At 33.1% G+C, this 20,832-nt stretch overlaps 2 protein-coding genes across 2 annotated transcripts; both read right to left on the bottom strand.

The window, feature by feature from the left end:
- Positions 1 to 8,372: 8,372 nt before the first annotated feature.
- Positions 8,373 to 13,963, bottom strand: LOC131640131 (uncharacterized; the record flags this gene model as incomplete). The annotated part of the gene is made up of 7 exons (XM_058910564.1): positions 8,373 to 8,384; positions 8,482 to 10,145; positions 10,677 to 11,891; positions 11,994 to 12,916; positions 13,015 to 13,453; positions 13,593 to 13,673; positions 13,756 to 13,963. Coding segments are annotated over 7 exons (4,542 nt in total), but the record flags the coding sequence as incomplete, so codon positions are not given.
- A 3,123-nt stretch (positions 13,964 to 17,086) lies between these two features.
- Positions 17,087 to 19,730, bottom strand: LOC131640044 (replication factor A protein 1-like). Its single transcript, XM_058910481.1, has 12 exons — positions 19,581 to 19,730; positions 19,209 to 19,476; positions 19,034 to 19,130; positions 18,792 to 18,919; positions 18,616 to 18,700; positions 18,372 to 18,501; positions 18,106 to 18,263; positions 17,920 to 18,028; positions 17,651 to 17,839; positions 17,492 to 17,554; positions 17,352 to 17,390; positions 17,087 to 17,245 (listed from the first exon to the last, which is right to left on the bottom strand). The coding sequence occupies exons 1-12, from the start codon at positions 19,728 to 19,730 to the stop codon at positions 17,087 to 17,089; spliced, it is 1,575 nt and encodes a 524-aa protein (XP_058766464.1).
- Positions 19,731 to 20,832: the final 1,102 nt, after the last annotated feature.

The raw sequence follows: 20,832 nt of genomic DNA, 5'->3' as shown, positions 1-20,832 counted from the left end.
TTTCTGTGGGTAAGTAATAAAACTATGTCGGCTTTAAGAACAATTTATTAGGCGAGATGCATTATTTTCCCTCTGCCTACCAGGGGCGATGGTTTTTAACGAGGTTTTCCGTTCTAGATTTATCTACATTATGTATTTATCACGTGTCTATACAGGAAATTTAACTTTGTGAAGAACAAATATATTTGATGGATCCTTGTCGCACATAGTGACAATTGTATTTCCTAGATCCCCCAAATGTGGATCCTTGTCGCGCCATAGTGGAAATTATATCTATTGGATCCCTTTAGGGAGATCCTTGCCGCCCATTATGGTAGTTGTATTTTCTAGATCTGCCATTAGTGGATCCTTGTCGCACCATAGTGGCAATTGTATTTGCTGGATCCCTAAAGGGTGGATCCTTGCCGCCTATAGTGGCAATTGTATTTGTTGGATCCCCTAAGGGTGGATCCTTGCCGCCCATAGTGGCAATTGTATTTGTTGGATCTCCCAATGATGGATCGTTGCCGCCCATAGTGACAATTGTATTTGTTGGATTCCCCAAGGATGGATCCTTGCTGCCCATAATGGCAATTATATTTTTTAGATCCGATAAAGGTGGATCCTCGCCATCCATAATGGCAATTGTATTTGTTGGATCTCTCAATGGTGGATCCTTGTCGTCCATAGTGACAATTGTATTTGTTGGATTCCCCAATGGTGGATCTTTGTCGCCCATAAAGGCAATTGTATTTGTTGGATCCATAAGGGTGAATCCTTGCCACCCATAGTGCTAATTGTATTTGATGGATACCACAAGGGTGGATCCTTATTGCCCATAGTGGAAATTGTATTTGTTGGATCCCTAGGGATGGATCCTTATCACCCATAGTGGCAATTGTATTTGTTGGATTCCCCAAAAGTGGTTCCTTGCCGCTCATAATGGCATTTGTATTTGTTGGATCCCCCGAGGCTGGATCTTTGCCGCCCATGGAAACAATTATCTTTGATGGATCTCCCAGTGGTAGATCTCTTCCACCCATAAAGGGTGACCATTACCACACGGCGTCTAAAAAAGAAAACGATAGAACAATCAAATACTAAGAATCTTTAACATAAAAATGCCCCTTGAGGGGCGTCGTTGTTCCAAACAATTACAAAATCCCCTGAAAAGGTAAAAAAGGATTACAACCAAATAACAAAAAACCACAGAGGGCAAACATCATTCTTCAAGGATTCCTTCCTTAACATCAAGCTCCAACTGCAAACTTCCCGGAGCGCCATCCTCGTGGATCACGCCCTTCACCTGAGAAAGGAAAGGTTCGGGTTTGGGAGGGGTCATTTTTTTAACCATCAAGACCCCGCTTCTAAAGGTTTTGAAAGGGTTCAAAAGGCTCGGGTCCATAGCAGAGTACACGAAGAGGACTTCCTCCTTAGCCCTCTCGAAGGATCTCCCAAAGACTAACCCAGTTCATCGGTCAGGTCCGAGACCTCATTCTCTAATTCTTTTTAGTGGAAGAGAACTGCGTTTAAAGAGTCCTGAAGAGATTTTGTCTCGACGAAGACCTTCATAACTTTAGCTTGGGCATCTTCTAGTTACTTCCCCCGCTTATCCTTATCTTGTTGGAGTAACCGAAGCAGTCACTTACATTCATTCTTGGAGCCTCGCCTCCTGATCACTTTCATCATTGTCATACTGTCCAGAAGCATCAACACCCTTAGTAGAGCGGTGTCTTGCATATTCGTAATAGTTGAGGGTGATGGAGAACTAAGGGTTCGATATTCGGCAGGGAACTCCTTGGAAAACGGGAAGTACGAGCTTTTAAAGCAAAGAAAGTCGAGGTTGACTCATTCCACCAAGGAGTGAGACCCGCGCCCCCGACAGACTCTTCCACCTGACCAACAGTAGAAAGGGGACTCCCCTTCAATCTTAGAACTTTAGCTCTCGACAACGCGGAGGCCAAAGTAACAACCGCTCTTTTCTTCCCTCGAATGGCCATCCGCCCGGGATGGCTCTTCGAAATGTTGGCGTATGAATTGTAAAACCCAATCCTATCTCATTTCTCCTTGCACTCTTGGGCTGAGGTATTTCCATCTAAAATACATGAACAAAAACATGGGTTAGAAAAAATATATATAAAGTCCCATAGGCGAAAAAGATAGTCCCCTACATATATAAGCAGCGAAATAGTCACCGCCCCTTCGCCAGAGTTTAATCATTTCTCGACAGTCCATAACCTCGAACAGCTATAGAAAGCGAACAATCCTTCTCTCCACAATGAACATAAACACTTATTCATAGTCCGTAACTATCACGGGGACCTTCGTCCCAGATAATGGGAAGAGAGGAACGTCGTTAAAATCCAACATATCAAGGGAATCCTTTCGACCCTCGCCTGGACAAACTTGTCCTTCCAATACTTGTAATTATTTGAGTGGGGATATAAAGGCCCCGAGCCTGGTTGTTACTCAGGGTCACCCAATTGTTTTTCACTAGTTTAGCCATAAAAAGGGAAAATGACCCTGATGGAAGGGTTGATGTCCAACTTCTCACAAACCATCTCAAAAGTCCTAATGAAACCTTAACTGTTGGATAAAAATTAAGAGGGGCTACATTAAGTACCATAAGGATCTCTATGAAAAAAGGAATAAAGGGAAAAAAGAACCCCCATGTCTTTAATGAGGAGAGGGGCAGAAGTAGAAGTACGGTGAGGGGGGCGAGAAGAGACATGCACGGGTACCCTCTCCGAAGGTAAGAAACCATCCATAATAACTTGATTCTCATTCGCCAAGGATGAGACACCCACTCCCATCAATAAGGTCTGGATTTGTCCCCTAGAAGAGAAGATATAGACAAAGTCGTGTGCGCCTTTAGAAATGATGGAGGAAGAAGACATTTTGTTCTCGTGAAAACAAAAAACAAAAGGGAGTCACCACCACCGTCACAACTCACAACCATCAAAAATGAATCATCTACCCAAAAAATCATATGTCTAACATCAAAAAAGGGTCTTTATCCTATAATGCCCATTGAAATCAGACATACAAAATATTTATAAGAGAGACAAGTCTCGTACCTGTGAGAAGTTCAAAAGTTACGCTAGAAAAATCTAAAAAGGATAGCTCGAACAGAGTTGCATAAAGTAAAATGGAATAAGGAGAAAAATCTTTCATATAGAAGACTCTTCGTGGTTTTTTTCAAAACTCTGCACACTACTTACACATGCCACAATCGTTTTCAATTTTAAAAAAAAACCATCATTGACAACATTAAATAAAATAAAGCATATTTGCACCTTGATTAATTAACGTCTTGGATGGTCTACTATACTTGAATAATAGACACTTGGATTATTAGTCATTGGGCACGGGTTATTTTTGTATATAGTTTTGTGGCTCTTATCGTCTCTTTTTCCTCAACTTGTGCGTGAATGCGTATGTTTTAGTTAGATTTGTACATATTGTGCATAATTTGTGTTTTTTAATTATCTGTGTACCATTTGATAGTTTTCTAGTCATTTTGTAGGTATTGATGCATATTTGGAGCATGAGCAATAAAGTGTCGAAGACACCGCTTCAAATGCACTATTTTGAGCAATTCATCAAAGAATAAGGCTCAAATCAAAGAAGAAGAAATCATCAATTTCATTCATATTTATTCATTGTTGGATACATCATTGAATAATCTTTTCGACACATTGAACTGGGCGCAAAATCGAAGTTACGGTTCTGAAGTTATAGCCAAATAAGATTTCATTTTTCTGTTGAGCGGGCTAAGCGCGATCTAGGCGATTTTGAAAGTGTGTAAATAGGGAAAAACATATTTTTAAGGTATGTTTTGGATATTTTTGAACCCTAATCCATCATAGACCATTTTTTGGTAGAGAGGGCTTGAAAATAACAAATAAAGCCTGCATCTTGTCAAATCGGAGGTGGATTCTCACCAATCGTCTTGACAACTCGAGATGTTTTGGTTTATCTCTTTTTTCTCTTTTTGTAAAATCTATTTTGATGGGTTGGTTTGTATGCTTACTCTGAACCTATGTATATTTGTTGATCATATTGTTGTATAAAATCTGTTTTATAAATCATTATTGATGTCTTCCTTAATCTTTTTGCTTTATGTTTGGATTTGGGTTGTTATAGATATATACCTCACAAATCTTGAGTAGGGATGGTTGTCTTTATATATATATACCTCATAAATCTAAACCTTCATTTTTTTGCTTTTTGCTTTATGTTTGGATTTGGATTGTTAGAGATACATGCTTGATAAGTTTCTCCTCTCCAAAGAATGCACTTATTTCCTTGTTCATACTTTTTTACTTTAACCCATTCAAACCCAAACTCAAGAACGCGAGACTTGTCGAGCGACAATTCGATAATCATTAATCCCTGTGGAGACGATAATTTCCTAGATAAATATTTCTAAAAACTTTTGTTGCTTGCCGCTTTACCGATTTAGCAACCACTCTAACAGTCCGGCTGACGTGGTGGTTAAGTAAGAGTGAGTCTTTGTTGACTCCAAAAATATAGTCGGACCATGATCTCCTCAATAAAAGAAGCGGTTAAACCACATTCAATGGGGCAAAAACTCTAGTTTTAGGAGTATTCCTATAAATACATTATCCCCCCAAAAAGAATAAGAGACAGCTCTAAAGTAATACTTACCTACACACACCCATTCAAACACCACTTAGAGAGTACTCCGCTATGAGTAACCTTAGCAACATCATTTCAACCGTTCGTCTGCGACCTAACAGTCCTGGCCAACAACATGACCTCTCACCTCATTTGAGTTGGTCCCTAAAATAGTCTCAAAAACCTCTATACATGGCTACTCGCTACCAAGAGCTAGCCCTCACTCCTAAACATGTAATATACCTACTAAGACCTCTGAGTCTGCCTGCCTTTGTAGGGGGACACACACTTGTAATTTTTTTGGATAATACACAAAATATGTCAAATCACCATATTTACATTAAAAAAAGGAGAAACATATTAGATAACCTTAATATTGATGGATAAATTACGTGAGTGGTTGTAAATGGAAACTAGGGCTATGTTTAGATAGATGGATTTCATCAAAGCGGAGTTGAATGGAATATAATATGGTAGAATAGAGTGGAATATAACGAAAGATAGATCTCACTCAATTGTTTGGTTATTTTATTAAAATTGTCTCATTCCATCACATACACTCAAAATTGGATAGAAAAAAAAATGAAAAATTAGATGAAATGTGATGTAATGGATTCCATCATATTCTATTCCATTCCATGCATTATTTATAAATCCAAATAATATAATCTTATTAGTTTTCATTTCATTCTATTTTATCTCATACCACTAATACTAACATACCTAAAACTATTTTTTTTAAGAAAGCAACTTAAAGAAGAAAAATAATATACTGAGTACTCTTGGAATTTGGGTTAAGCCTAATTCATCCATACAAAACCAAATTTTAAGGTGAAGGGTGTCATTGTATATAAACTATTTTAAGTCTCTATCTCTAACCAATGTGGGCTTTGAAATCTTTCTCATACACCCTCTCACGCATGATACCACAAATTCACCCAAAATCTTAAGGTAATAGGTGTGTATGTCTGTTAGGTCATCAATTTAGGGGTCAACGAGAGGGAACATTTTTAATTAGAATCTTTCTTTATGAGCAACACATTTTGTGAGAGACACACCACATTCTCACAAAAAACCTTAAGATGATAGGTGTGTGGATGCTAGTACTTATAAATGCTCAAGTCTCTACTTTTTTAATCAATGTGAGATTTCTCCACAAATTGTTTTCTCAACATTTTCAATTCACACTTTCGATACAAGCGAGTCGGTCCTTCACTCGAATCAACGACTCATGATACCACTATTGGGGTTTGACCGAACTCTGTTAGGTCATCGATTTGGGAGTAAATGATAGGCGGTACGAGCGAGTCGATCCTTCACTCTAACCAACGGCCCATGATACCACTATTGGGGTTTGACCTAATGTTTACCCAGAAAAATGGTAAACAAGCGCTAGTTTCCTTTTTAAAGGTTACTTTGCGGAGTCAACTAGAATACTCCAGGACTGATTGCTTTATTTTGTTATGTTATGTGTATCTGATTTGTATTAAATGTAAAATAGTGACTTTAACGTAAAAGTAAACACTGAAATTAAAGGCTTTAAAGTAAATCAAAGCAATAAAAAAGAAGGCAGTAAATGTGCACTGAAAGATAACATGTAATGTAAAATGATTGCATTTAATTAAACTGGTACGCATACGTACATTCCAAGGTTGCACTCGTTACTCATTGCGCAGAGATTTGAGTTTTACTTGTGTTTATGTAGAAAATGCGGACCCCTAACTATTCCTATAAAACTTGCTTAAATAGAGAAATAAAATAACTACTACTAACGGTCGACTGGCTATCAGTCAACACGTGTCTTCGACATACAAGATCTTCAATTGTGAGACTTCCACGCGTCCTATGAGAACTGCCAGAAAAACTGCCTGGAACTGCCTCTTAACTTCTACTGCCTCTCGACCTCCACTTCAGTTTCTACAGCCAAAAATCCTTAAGTCTTCGCATCCTTTTGGTTTGGTCGAACGCTGGAGCCTCTGATCATCTTTCTAGTCGAACAGCTTCGACTACTAAGCGTTATTTGGTCGAACCACTTCGACCCAAATGGCAATGTAATTATTTAATTGAGGCCCAATTACCAATTTAGGGCCTTCTCACCAAATTGAGGCCCAATTGCCAATTTTGGGCCTTAGTTGCCCATTTCTTTAGTAAGTCGAAATCCTAGGGTAACACCTAATTTCGTCAAGTCATCAATTTGGGGGTCAATGAGAGGGAATATTTTTCATTGTTCTTTATGAGCTACACACCTTGTAAGAGACACACTACATATTCACCAAAGTCTTAAGATATTACGTGTGTGAGTTCTCTCATTTATAAATGCTTAAGTCTCACTTTTCTAATTAATATGAGTTTTCCCTGCACTTTGAGTCTGTTTGGTAACACCTAAAAAAGAGCTTTTAGCTTTTAACTTTTCAGCTCACATTAATAAAAAAACTCTGTTTGGTAACGCTATTTTAGCTTTTAGCTTGTAGCTTTTTTACTAGCTTTTAGCTTTTTTTTCAAAAGCTATTTGAAGTAACTTTTGAGCTTGTAGCTTTTAGCTTGTGACTTTTTTTTCATTTATACCCTTATTAATTAAAATGATCATTTATGTCATTTTGTATTTATCAGCTAATGAAACAGCTAATTTACCAAACACTCACATTAGCTTATCAGCTATAAACTACCAGCTAGTTTTACCAAAAAGAACCTTTATTTTCTCAATATTCACGCTTGATAATCTCAACAAATACATAATTGGGAAGGAAAGTAAAAATAAATAAAAATGAAAAAATAAATGAGAGAAAAAAAAAAAAAAAAAAACCCACACAAAACTTAGTTTGGTCACACACAAAACCCAGAAACCCCTCGTGCAGCGCCGTTATGTATTACTAGTACTTTTACCCGTGCGTTGCACGCGACAAATTTCTAATAGATATTTTATGTTTATAATAAAAATATTAATGTTTAAAATAAAAAAACTATATATTTTAACAATACTTCAATTATCAAATAAAATTATGAAAAGAAATTTCTTGAGTTGTAATATGAGAAAAATATTTGCTAGGAGAATTAAAGAACTCAAATCCATCTTTGGTAATAGCATTCACAAACTAAAAGAATAATATCTTCAAAAATTAAATACACTTGAATAACAGGTCTCTTAGCTGAAGAAGAAACAGGATGCTCAGGCTCATATGTTGAGACAAAAACAGAAAGGTAATGAAGCTGCAAAGAAACTGCAGGATGAGATCCAAAGAATTAAATCTCAAAAGGTTCAACTGCAACACAAAATTAAACAGGAATCTGAACAATTTAGGTTACGGAAAGCTTCACGTGAAAAGGAAGTTCTTCAGCTTAAAAAAGATGGTAGAAAGAACGAATATGAAAGACATGAGCTGATGCTAGCATTGAATCAGAGAACAAAGATGGTGTTGCAAAGGAAGACAGAAGAAGCATCCTTGGCTACAAAAAGGTTAAAAGAGTAATTAGCAATTGTTGCTTTCTCTGACTTTTCCTGCAATTGAACAAAAATAAAGTAAATTAAAATAGAAATACAAATGTTGTAAAGGAATTAAAATAGTAATTTGAACAAACTTACACCATAAATAATATGCATCAAAACCGTTTGAATTTGTACTATTAGTGATCCACCTATATTAAAAAAAAATAAACACCACATAAATTAATGGAGTTCTTATATTTATATATTGAGATATAACAGTATTGAAGTAAAAAATTTCTAACCACCCAAATATCATTCAAGAGCATAATCAACCAATGGACTAAACCGGCAAAGGAAAATTAAGTTGTTAAAATAATTCGTTAAATAAAAAATAAAATAAAATTTGATAATAATTTAGCATAGAATAAGTAACGTACGTTGTTCATATTTTGGAAGACCTCCTTATAAACAACGTTTGAAGTCTTATTAGTGGCATTACCATCATCATCAGTGATAAGAAGTTTTAAACCATCTCGTGAAGTAACTCTAGAAACTGCAACATATAACTGACCATGGGTAAAAACAGATTGTGGAAGGTAGATCCCAACATGTTTAAGAGATTGACCTTGACTCTTATTTATCGTCATTGCAAAAGAAACAGATATGGGAAATTGTCTGCGCTGAAATCTAAATGGAATTCTCATGTCAGAAGGAGTCAATGACAACCTCGGAATAAACACTTTTTGGCCAATATTATTTCCAGAAATGACCTTCGCCTCAAGCACAAAATTTCCCAGTTGAGTAATAATGAGACGCGTGCCATTACATAATCCTGATGATTGGTCAATATTTCTGAGCAACATAACAGGCACACCAACCTTTAATTTCAATTGATGATTTGGTAGGCCTGAAGCTTTGATGGTATTCAATAATTCAGGAGTAAGAATATTATATGGACCATCAAGAGTTTCACTTTGTTCCAATGGTGTATCAAAACTCAAATATGTTTTAACTTCACCAGGAATCAAAGATAACATGTAATCATTTATGAGTTCAACAACTTCATTTTTTGGTGTCAAAATAGCCCTATCTTGAAAATACGATGGATCATGAAAATTCCCAGAGAAAGATGGATAAGTATCAGCAACTATAGAAGCAATGGGGTCTCCTGAATTTTTAATTATCATATCATCCGGAATTTCAATGTTTAAGTCTCCATCATTATCCTCGCCAATTTTTCCTTCTCCAATGCTCAACAACCAATCAGAAAATTGCTTCATCTGATTTACATCAGATCCTGACGATCCAGTTTGAAGCCTCATGTTCTTGGTTAATGTCATTACTTGACAAAAATCCCATAGATAAGATGAATTAATGCTGGCATGCACAATATCTTCTCTTGTTCCCTTCGGTATAACAGGAAGAATTTGTCTAAAATCACCACCCAAAACAACTACTTTACCTCCAAATGGAATATTTCTACTATTAGGATTGGAGGACTTGAGAATATCTCTAAAAGTTTTATCAACAGCTTGAAAGCAATATTTGTGCATCATTGGAGCCTCATCCCAAATAATAAGTCTAGCCATAATTATCAACTGAGCTAAAGGACTATTTGGTGCAATGTTGCAAGTAGAAAATTCATCAATATTTAATGGAATAGCAAACCTTGAATGTGCAGTTCGACCACCTGGTATTAGCAACGCTGCTATTCCACTTGAAGCAACAGTGAGCACAATTTCACCTCTTGATCTTATAGCTGCAGATATAGCTCTCCAAATGTAAGTTTTTCCTGTTCCCCCATATCCATAGACAAAGAAAAGTCCACCTTTACCTCGAGCAACTGATTGCATTATACTGTTATATATCCCTCTTTGCTCTGAAGTCATCGATGACACCAACTTTTCATGTTCGATAGCCAAAGCTTGTCTGTCATAATTAAGTTCATCTTGTATGAGTCTATTCTGACCATTAGATAACAATGACATATCTGGTTGTGGCATAGCAGGAAAGTCTTTCAAAGTTGTGTTATTGCTTTGTAGTAATTTCTCTATCTCAGCAAGAGCAAAATTTTGTAACTCCTCATCAGTCAAAACTAAATCTGAATTAACACAATTATATTTAATATTAGAATAATACATTATTAGATTATAGCATAAAGAGTAAGGAAAATAAAATACCAATTTAAACTGTTTTCCACTTGATACTACCACTTTCGTATCAAGCAATTCTTTAAATGGCTTTAAATACAAAAATATGTATAAGCTGTAATGAAAATTAAAGTCACGAAAATTAAATGGCTTTAAATGGTAACCGAAAACAATAATTAAAATTAAAGTCAGGAAAATATGTATAAGCTGTTATAAATAATTATCAAAACATATATCCCACTTATTTCATACTTATAGAAATCGTAGCTTAGAGATTTGTAGAAGAAACTAATATATCTTTTCTAAATAATTTATACCAATAATTCATTCCCATATATATTCAAAGAAGTAAGAACATTTATTATATTAGAAATTTCTTGGTGTCTGGAATCAAAACAATGATGATACAGTGAAAAAAAAATACTTCTTTCAAAACACTATTTTAAAAATAAATATTTAATCATATTGTAAGATCATCATACCTTCAATTTGGAGTTCTAATCTTCGCCGGTACAAAATGTCATCACTCATATATTGCCAAGTTTTGCTCCAAATTAATTCTGGTTTGTTAAGTTGGTCCAGAACCAATAAGGTTACAAAAAGCTTCCTTAAATAATAAGATGTCCCCCAATGGCTTGCTTCTATGATGGCATCAATGAATTCTTTTTCATCGCGCAACAATCCCAGAGCATAGCAAGCATCTTTAAATGAGTCATAAACAACATTGTTTATTGTTCTAATATCTTTAAATGATTTTGCTCCTCTGATATGATTAAGCAAGGTTCTCATGTAATATAGTTGACCACTTCCTGGATGAATAAATTGTAATCTTCCAATTGCAAATCCTTTTTTTCTCTTTGTCCACTCACGGCTACGTTTATTCCAAACAAACATTGAAGGAAATTCACTATATGTAAGGCCCCTTGCTTCAGGATATTTTCTATTTGCATCCATCCAACCCAAGAATTTTGTCACGTGGGAGTTTGGATTGTTGATTACATCTTGCAATGGAACATCATCCTCAAAAACTAAATACTGTTCATTTTGCAAGTGAAAAGACAAACGCTCAACGGCAGGTTCTCTATGATTGATATCAAAGGAAAATAATCTCCAAGCTGCTTCACATGAGGATAAATATCTGCAATCATAATACAATTGTATCTCATCTACGCATCTTTTCTCTCCTTGGCCAGCACTTTGATAAAATGTTGCCGTAACACGATCCTGACCTTTATTGACATATTTGAAGAGATATTTTATAGAACGGGATTGGTTACACCACTCAACATTTATATGAGCATTATATCTCAATAACAAATTTCTGTTATAAGGTACAACAAACCTGTTATCAACTTCAATACCACCCTTCTTTACAGTGATACCATTATCTCTTCTTTTGTATAAAGGAAATCCATCGTCACTGATTGTAGTACTATCAACAAATCTTTTAGGAAAATGTTTTGTGCATTTTCCACTCTGCATGCATGGCGAGTTCTTATTTTGACGTCCGCAGGGACCATGTATCATCAGTGTCGTTACAATTTGAAATAAGACAGGATCAAGATTTTTGTCAGGAATTTCAGCAGATATAATTTTGTCAATATCATTGGCTGTTCGACATCTAAATTCAGGATGCAAGAAAATAAGTATGTGGGAATGTGGTAATCCACGCTTCTGAAACTCTATGGTGTAAACAACTGTAACGTAAATATAAAAAAAAAATTATAAATTTAATCAATGATATAAATTATTTAGTTTTTTTAAATATCAAAATAGGAGCTTGATCTATCAATACTTACCTGCCTTGACTTTGCCAAATATTTTGCCTTCCTTTATGTCTTTAATCAATTGGTCAAGTTTAATCTTAAAAACACGACAAAGCAAATCTGGTCTATCTTCTGGTTTAAGTCCCTGTTGCGTCAATACTCTTTGTAATTCAGGCCACTTCTGATTGCAAGTGAAAGTGATGAACAAATCGGGATATCCAGCCCATCTACATATTGCCATGGCATCATGATAGTTCTGAATTAGATAACGTGCACCACCTGTAAAAGACGATGGCAAAACTATCCTTTTTCCTGCATTTGCAGCATCAGTTTCTCCGCGAAGTATGGCATCTGTAAGTCCCTTGTACATCTCAGCTCTTACGTCTTTTTGATGTGTTTTGTACCAATTCAATCTTGAAGACTCTACCATGCTATATGCATCAACCAAAAATTGCTGAAACAGTCTTCTAGAAAGTAGTAAAAGTGGATGCTCTGACTCTCTATATTGAATCCTATATGCAAACCACTCTCTGACTGAAACTTTTTGTCTAGCATTTGTGGTCTCATTAAAGAACTTTAATGGTATTCCTGGATGAAATCCATCATCTCCTTGTGGAAACAAAATTGGATACTGTAAAGGTAGATACGATGGCATTGTCAAATAAACACGTTGCAAAAGCCCCGATCTCTCCTCTACGATAATATCCCGTTCAGCATCTGCAGAATCAAAATCACCCACAATAAGTGCTGCCACTTCAGATGCAGTTGGCAGATTATGTGTTCGACAATCACGTCCTCTTTTACTTATAAGCCTTAATTTCAAATGGTGAACATTTTCTTCTTGTAGCTTGTCACGGACCATCCTATAAGTTTTGGCATATGGATTACACTCATCAAGTGCTTCTTTGATGTCACTAATAATAGATGCCCTCAATGATGATCTGTCATTTTCCATTCTGCAAATACAATATAGAATATAAAATTAAGAAAATAATAGTAAATAATATTTAAAATTCAGCAATTTAAAACTACTTGTTTAGAAATAAACTTGTACCTAACGGAATCCATTCGATTATTAATTTCATTCTCTGTGTCATATATATATAATTGAGCAAACTTTGGTTTCGATCCAAGAGGTGGCAGCAAACTTCCTATTTGATGATAATTCTCACCATTCATTACAAACATTGGGGGTCCATTCCCATCATTTATATCATTGACAATTTTACCTCCCATAGATGTGAATGAAAACATCATATTGAAAGAACGGATATGCTTCAAAAAATGCTTGCTTTTTCTATCATTGTTTAGAAAGAGATCTCTAATAATTGGCGGAGGATCTAATAGTTTATCAAGAGAAACCTTTCCCTGCAAACAACACATTGAGAACTTTGGGTTTTCAGAATTACGATGTTTTTCGAGTCGTTCTTCGTACCACATCATGGCACCACAATGTCGACAACTCCATCTTGGATCATCGATGTCCCAATAATCTGTGCAAGTTCATTAGTATTTATTAAACAATTTAGCTCCACGTATACTTTTCTTTAATCTCGTACGAATAAGGGATGAATCAAATCCATTTGAACCATTACTTTTAATAAGATAAGATATGACATATTTCAAACAAACCTTCACTTAGACTTGAACCATATTCAAATTCAGCTAACTCACTGTGAATGTCATTGTCTTCATCATCTTCAATTGCATTTCCTATGAAAGATATACAAAAGAACAATTATGTGTTTTATTAAATACACAATTTCATAAATTACTATTGTATATAGACAACTACCATTTTGATTTGTTTGCAAGATCGAAAGATTTAATTGTGCTTCTTGTTCAGGACCATTCCTTTCATGTTGTCTTTGTGCTTCATGTTCGGGACCATTCCTTTTATGTTGTATTTGTGCTTCCTGTTCAGGACCATTCCTTTCATGTTGTCGTTGTGCTTCTTGTTCAGGACCATTCCTTTCATGTTGTCTTTGTTCTGCATCATCATATAAGAAAAAACTAAAGTGTTGGATTTTATATTAGCACAATAAACACAAATAATAAGAGACAGGTGTATTGGCTATTATTTGTTAATATAAAAGAATTAGTCAAATTTCATTTCAAAGAAACCTGAAAAATTTATTTGATTATTATTAAACAAACCATCTAATTGATCATGCATAAAAGTATCTCCATTCACATCAACATCATCCGCGTCAACAACATTTGAATCTGATTCAAAAAGGAATTCGTCATAATATGAACATTACAATTGGCAGGTAGAAAATCAACACATTGTCTAAAATTATTTACTTAATTAATTAATACCAGGTAAAGGCTGCAGAATTGAATCAATAGGTCTACTTTGAGTAATATCATCAACATTATCATGAAACAAACGTCGTCCAATTCTTGTACCGCACAAAACAAATCTTTTAGGATGGTTTGATTTGTTATTTGAATAGGTAGCATAAGTACCATATGTATCAGGATTTACATTTTCAGCATCTATCATTTGCAAATCTGAACGTGTAGACAAAGTAAAACCTGCTCAATTGTAAAAAATAATTTACAAATAAATAAAATTATCATATGAAATAGTGTAAGTTAAAAGTTGACAAATTAGTTGAAATACATATCTATAAAAATAGTATAAAATGTATTTTTAGAATGATATAATGATGACTTACCTCCCTGATCAGACAAATTAATATGCCCCTTATGGATCAAGATAGAAGAGCCTGATGTATTTGCATTTCTTATGACAAATTTACCAGGTCCTATCTTTCTAGATTTCCAGCTACCCTCTATTGGGGTTGAGGAAATATTGTGAGTGTTTTGCAAGACATCACTACACTTATTTCGAGTACAAAAATTAAAATGTTGAACTTCATGGATGGCTGAAAGCAACATAAATATACTTAAGGCATGTAAATTAGAAATCATGAAATGAGTATTTATAGTAATTAATAGAAAAATATAAAAAGTACCTTCTACAGAGGCCATATCTGAATATGTTGAAGGAGATTTTTGGTGATCATATTTAGATTTATTTGTCAATTGACGTAACAGAGTACCATTACTCAAAATAAACCGCCCAGCTGATATTTTTCTTTTATTAATATGGCCCAAAGCTGAAGGAGACATTTGGCAATCAAGTTTACTGCAATTTTCCGATTGTCGTAACAGGGTACCATTATTCAAAATAAATCTCCTAGCTGATATTTTTCCTTCCCTCATATGGCCTAAATCTTTTATTTTAAAACTATAGTTAAAATCAGTATGTTCAATATTGAAATTTGAATTACAACACAAACATGTATACAATGTTAATAGATAATAAACTAATACATATACACATATATACCATTTGAGATGTTGGACAACGGCAATCTTTCGAAGTTATTATGAACAAAGATGGTTTGAAGTGTAGTGTTTTTTGTTTGAAGACCCGTCGATTTAGAAGCAGTTGACATATAAGTATTTTCTGAAGGTCTGGATAGGTTGCCACTTAACTTCGCGCGTTTGCTGACATGCCGTTCAAATTCCTCCATTGTCGTACTTTAAAACTGCAACTTATGTTCTGCATTAAGGATTAGGATATTAGTTATTGATAATGGTATATATAATAATATGTATGCCATGATGGATTTCAATAATAATATTCAGTTATTTCAAAATATTAAATAGGTACCAAAACGAACTTGAAACTCGGTTGGAGTAAACCGGAATGATGGTAAACCCAAAGACCAAGATCGTCGGAAATAGAATCAGTATTGCTAGAGCTACTGCTATTGATTCAATTGTTGTTGAGTAGGGGGAGAAAGTAGGAAGGTGTTGTCGTTTGGGTGAAGTGGGTATTTGAAGGAGGTTTAAGGTTGAACATTAGTGGGTTGATAGTGACATGGTGCAGCAGTGATACTCAAATAGTAAGTTTGTAAGTTTGTAAAAGTAACTCATTCTATTATACTCTTAGTTACTCCAAATAAAGACTAAAAGAACATATTGCTCGGAGACTAAAAAATAACACCACAAATCCAAATTAAAAAGAAAAATAAAAAAAAAAAACAAAAAAGAAACTTACATGTGAGATATTATAATTATAATATTGATGAAGAAAGTGTTCATAGGATTCTTTGTGGGTTGATACACCTGCTCAATATAAACATTTACACCAAAAGCAAAATTAGAGAAGTGAAATACACTACTATAAGTACAATTTATTGAGGAGTTAAAAAAGTAATCATACCATCATTAAAAACACGTCATAAAATTTGTTTGAGAAGCGTGAAAGTTATGAAATATTTCATCGTAAATAGTTCATCAAAAAAGCAATCATATACATATTGGTATGTGAGTATAAAATAAGAATATTTAATATGCATTGGAATTACAAATAATAAAAAAATTCAATTAAGATATAATAAATACATTAATACTTCATCCATTCTTTTTTATACACTTTAAAAGTAAGGTCAATTATAACATTATTTTCTTTAATTGAGACATTAAATTACGTATGTGTAGGAAATAGAAATGATAGGCTGAATGAAAATAAAGATAATGGTAGATTAAGAGAAAAAAAAATGAAGATATTTGTTTTGCTATATCATGATCATAGAAATTTTGATAAGTGTGAACATGAAAAATGAATGAAAATATATCAGTTATTCGATAAAGTGCCCAATAATACAATTTTAAATTATCAGATCCACCTTCATTATTATATTATAAAATCATAATGAAAGAATGACAAAGCTGATATTTTTTATGTAGGAAAACAGTGAGTTAAAGAAGAGAGAAAGATGTTAAATTAAGACAAAGTTAATAAGAATACCTTAAGCTAATGACCAGAGATATGAAAGCACACTGGTGAAATGATATGAATGAATACAATAAAATAGATGAAGATGATTATTTGAACTTTTAAAATTAGGAAGAGGAAACGAACATAAAGGATAGTTCGAGAAGTTATTAATCCAATAACAAATTATATTATATAAAAATAAATGACAGGATTGCATTAAAATAACATGATCCTAAATATTAATAAGGTCTGATGTTCAAACATACAAAGTACACAATATAAAATCCCAAATACAATAAAAAGTTGCATTCTAAACTAAAAACTTCTACTCTGCAGGTTCCTTCTTAATATGAACAAACTTTGGCATTTTAGTGGTTGATGCTTGAACATCACACTCTTCAATTGTTGTTGACGGCACTTCAACATCACTGAACACCCTCTTTCCTTTCATCAAGGTGGTTGGAGTACTCTCATCAATATTATTCTGAATATTTTAAAATAAAAAAAATAGTCAAATTTACAATTTATTAAATTAATTTCTAACAAATACTAAAGTAGAAAAACAGGAACATAGGATTTTAGGTAGATACCTTGTCATAAGCATGATTAAACTCTTCAGCAATAGATTCCTATAAGTTATTTTATATAATAATCAGCTCCAATATGATATGTGATTCATTATTATTATGGCAGAAGGAAGCAAATAATATAATACTTGTTGAAAAAATACCTTGGATAGGTTGTCTTCAACTTCAGTATGGTTATTACTAACTTGATCAATTTCATCCTTATCCTATCATTATCATTATATGTTTAAGTCAAATATATTTTAATGCCAAGACAGTAGAAAATAATTTTTGTTAAATTAAAGTGTTTCAAGCAATCTTACATTCATGTCATGGATGTCATGTTTCATTTTGAATTGATCAATCAAATTTTGATCTGTAGTAATTTTTACCACAGTATAGCTTTGCCACTTTTTTTCAATATTACCATTGGAAACATGAATCTTGAATAGCATAGTCTTGTCCAACAATGAATTAAAAACAGCAGGCCATAAGGTGACATCATTATTATCCTATAAATTTTGCAAGTATTAGAGATCGTTAAACAAAGAAAAAAGAGAAACCTAATCAACAAAATATATGAATGTTCTACCTCAAACAGGTTTAGACTGGGGTTTTCTAATTCTTGTGTAGCCAATCTGTCAAAAAGTATAAAAGTTGAAGATCCACTCACATCAGCAACTTGAACATGTATCTTAATTCTGCACACAGGTAAAGAATACAAATTACAATGGAATGCAAACTAATAAAAAAACAAAGCAAATATTTATTACGATACCTTGGATTCGCTGGAAGAACATCGACGCAACTTTCACAAAAATACAAATCTCCACTTTTTGTACGTACACTCCTTGAACATCTAGTACATGCTTGATAATACCATTTCTTTGTGTGGTCAAAATCAATTGTTTTGGCAAGAACAACAACAGTAGAAACCTAATGTGCAAATACACATATATAAAACAATAATTGATTAAATATATGTATCTAAATGAAGAAATTGGATTTATACATATAAATTTTTTTAAAAAAAAAGATTATTACCTTAGAACATTGAAGAACTTCAAAAATAGTCATTTTCGGATGTTTAAGAAAATCATCCATTGAAACATTGTTGCTTTGGCTAGATACATAACTAATCATTTGGTTTGATGACTTATTTCCATTCTCCAACCTAACAACATAAAATTAACATAAAATATAAATCCAAATAAATAATGAAACAAAAAATAAAGATTCTTGTATATTCAAGAGACTCCTTTATATTCAAAAAATAAATTGAACTTACTTCTCTTTATATTCAAGAGATTCCTTTAGATTGCTATTAATAAAGATTCTTGTACCATTAAAGGCATTTGATATGCCATGAATTGCTGGAAAAATATTTAGATATTATTTTGTTAGTAAGGTTTGTAAATAGTACAACTACAAAAAATATAATCTATTAAAATATAAGTCACTTACATTGAAAAATTTTAGGCTTACACAACTGTAAAATGACTATCACAGACTTATCATAACCATTATCAGTTAAATAAGTGTTCATCTGTTCAGCATGTTCAGCCCATAAAGTACAATCCACATTATTTCCTCTGCATTGATGACACAAATAAAACAACAATTTTAGTCAATTAATATATGAGTGTTATTGTATAATATAAACATAATAATAATCATAATAACGAAATGATAGTGCAAACTCTTACTCCAAATCTTCTAACACAATATCTAAGAGTTTAACTCTAATTCCACTTCTCATTGTTTCCTTCATGTCAAACTTTTTAATCACGTGACCAATGACATCTGAAAAAATATGGTCAAATAAACTTTAGTTAATCGTAAATTTAAATTCGCAAAATTTAAATTTGAAGTATGACTAACCTATTGCACGTGTTTGGTCAAGCCCAGTCAAAATTTGAGGAAAAGTTACAAATTTAAAATAAGTTTTAGGAATGGATGGAACATCTCCAATCTTAGTACAACTGGTGGTTTTGATGAAGTTAATCTTGTACTTATGGTCTGTCATAATAAATTTAGGATCATGCAATCCAACCAATATATTAGAAATTATATAGCAAGATCCCTCTTCAAGATTTGAGTCAAATTCACTGATTAGTGTCGATTTCACCGAAGCTTGGATACTTGAACACTGAAAAACAACACAGGAAGAAGTAAAAATGCAATATTTTAGGAAAATAACAAAAAAAACTAAATAAAAAATGAAAGATGATAAACACCAATTATAACACTCACTTTTTCATCAATCAAAATCATTTCTAAACTGGTAATAGTATTGTGGTCATTCCAAGAATGAACTTTCCACAAACTTCGTATACGAACTTTAATCTGCCAGTTCAGTTTTGGAGGAACGATGTCAGAAATCACACTGAGACATAGAGTCATTCTGCATAAATCACAAAAGAAAAAAAATTAAAACTATTAATTGAATGAGACGAAGCCAAACCATGAAAATATACTTGGATTAAAAACTCCCAATAAACATTTTCTTTACCTGAACCCTGGATTGTAGAACCTTGATGTTGGTTTAGGGTTTAGATAGCATAAAAATAAAAATAAAATGGATGTTGGATCTATTTATACTAAAACCATGATGATATAGAGTTATTAGAATCTGCATAGGAAGTTGAAGAACGTATAAAATTAAAATGGTGTAATTATTGAAAACCTACATTCAAGGAATAGGGAAAAGGTAAAGTGAAGAAAAGCTATATTCAAGGAATAGGGAAAACGTGTAGCAGAATTTTTTTGGTATTCCTCGTTAAGTGAACAGTCTCAATTATAAAGATGTGGGCTAACCTAATATTGGTATTGTCTAACAATTATTACTAACCTATTGTCTAGCAATTATTACTAAGAATATGGAAAGGTAGTTGTTTGAGAATGTAGAACTTATTTCCATTTTTTAATAAAAGCTGAAAAGAAGGAAAAGAATGTTGATGCATATTTTTGAATGGTAACCGAAATGTTGATGCATATATTTTTATTTTTGGAACTTATTTCCATTTTTTAATATGTTGATGCATATTTTCATCGTAAATTATTCCACTTGATACTACCACTTTCGTATCAAGCAATTCTTTAAATGGCTTTAAATACAAAAATATGTATAAGCTGTAATGAAAATTAAAGTCACAAAAATTAAATGGCTTTAAATGGTAACCGAAAACAATAATGAAAATTAAAGTCAGGAAAATATGTATAAGCTGTTATAAATAATCATCAAAACATATATTCCACTTATTTCCATTTTTTAATACGTTGATGCATATATTCATCACGTCGGCTAGTAAAAAGAGACTCTTGGAAGCAGGTTAATAATAATAATAATAATAATAATAATAATAATAATAATTATTATTATTATTATTATTAGTATTATTATTATTATTATTATTATTTATTTATATTATTTTTTTGACCAAATTTATTCTAAGTGTGTTGTAAAAAAAAAAAAGAGAGAGATATTTTGATTTGGTTAAAATGA

The sequence above is a fragment of the Vicia villosa genome, linkage group LG1 (genome assembly GCF_029867415.1).
Source record: "Vicia villosa cultivar HV-30 ecotype Madison, WI linkage group LG1, Vvil1.0, whole genome shotgun sequence".
NCBI classification, from domain to species: domain Eukaryota; kingdom Viridiplantae; phylum Streptophyta; class Magnoliopsida; order Fabales; family Fabaceae; genus Vicia; species Vicia villosa.
This window is presented reverse-complemented; position numbering and strand designations above follow the sequence as displayed.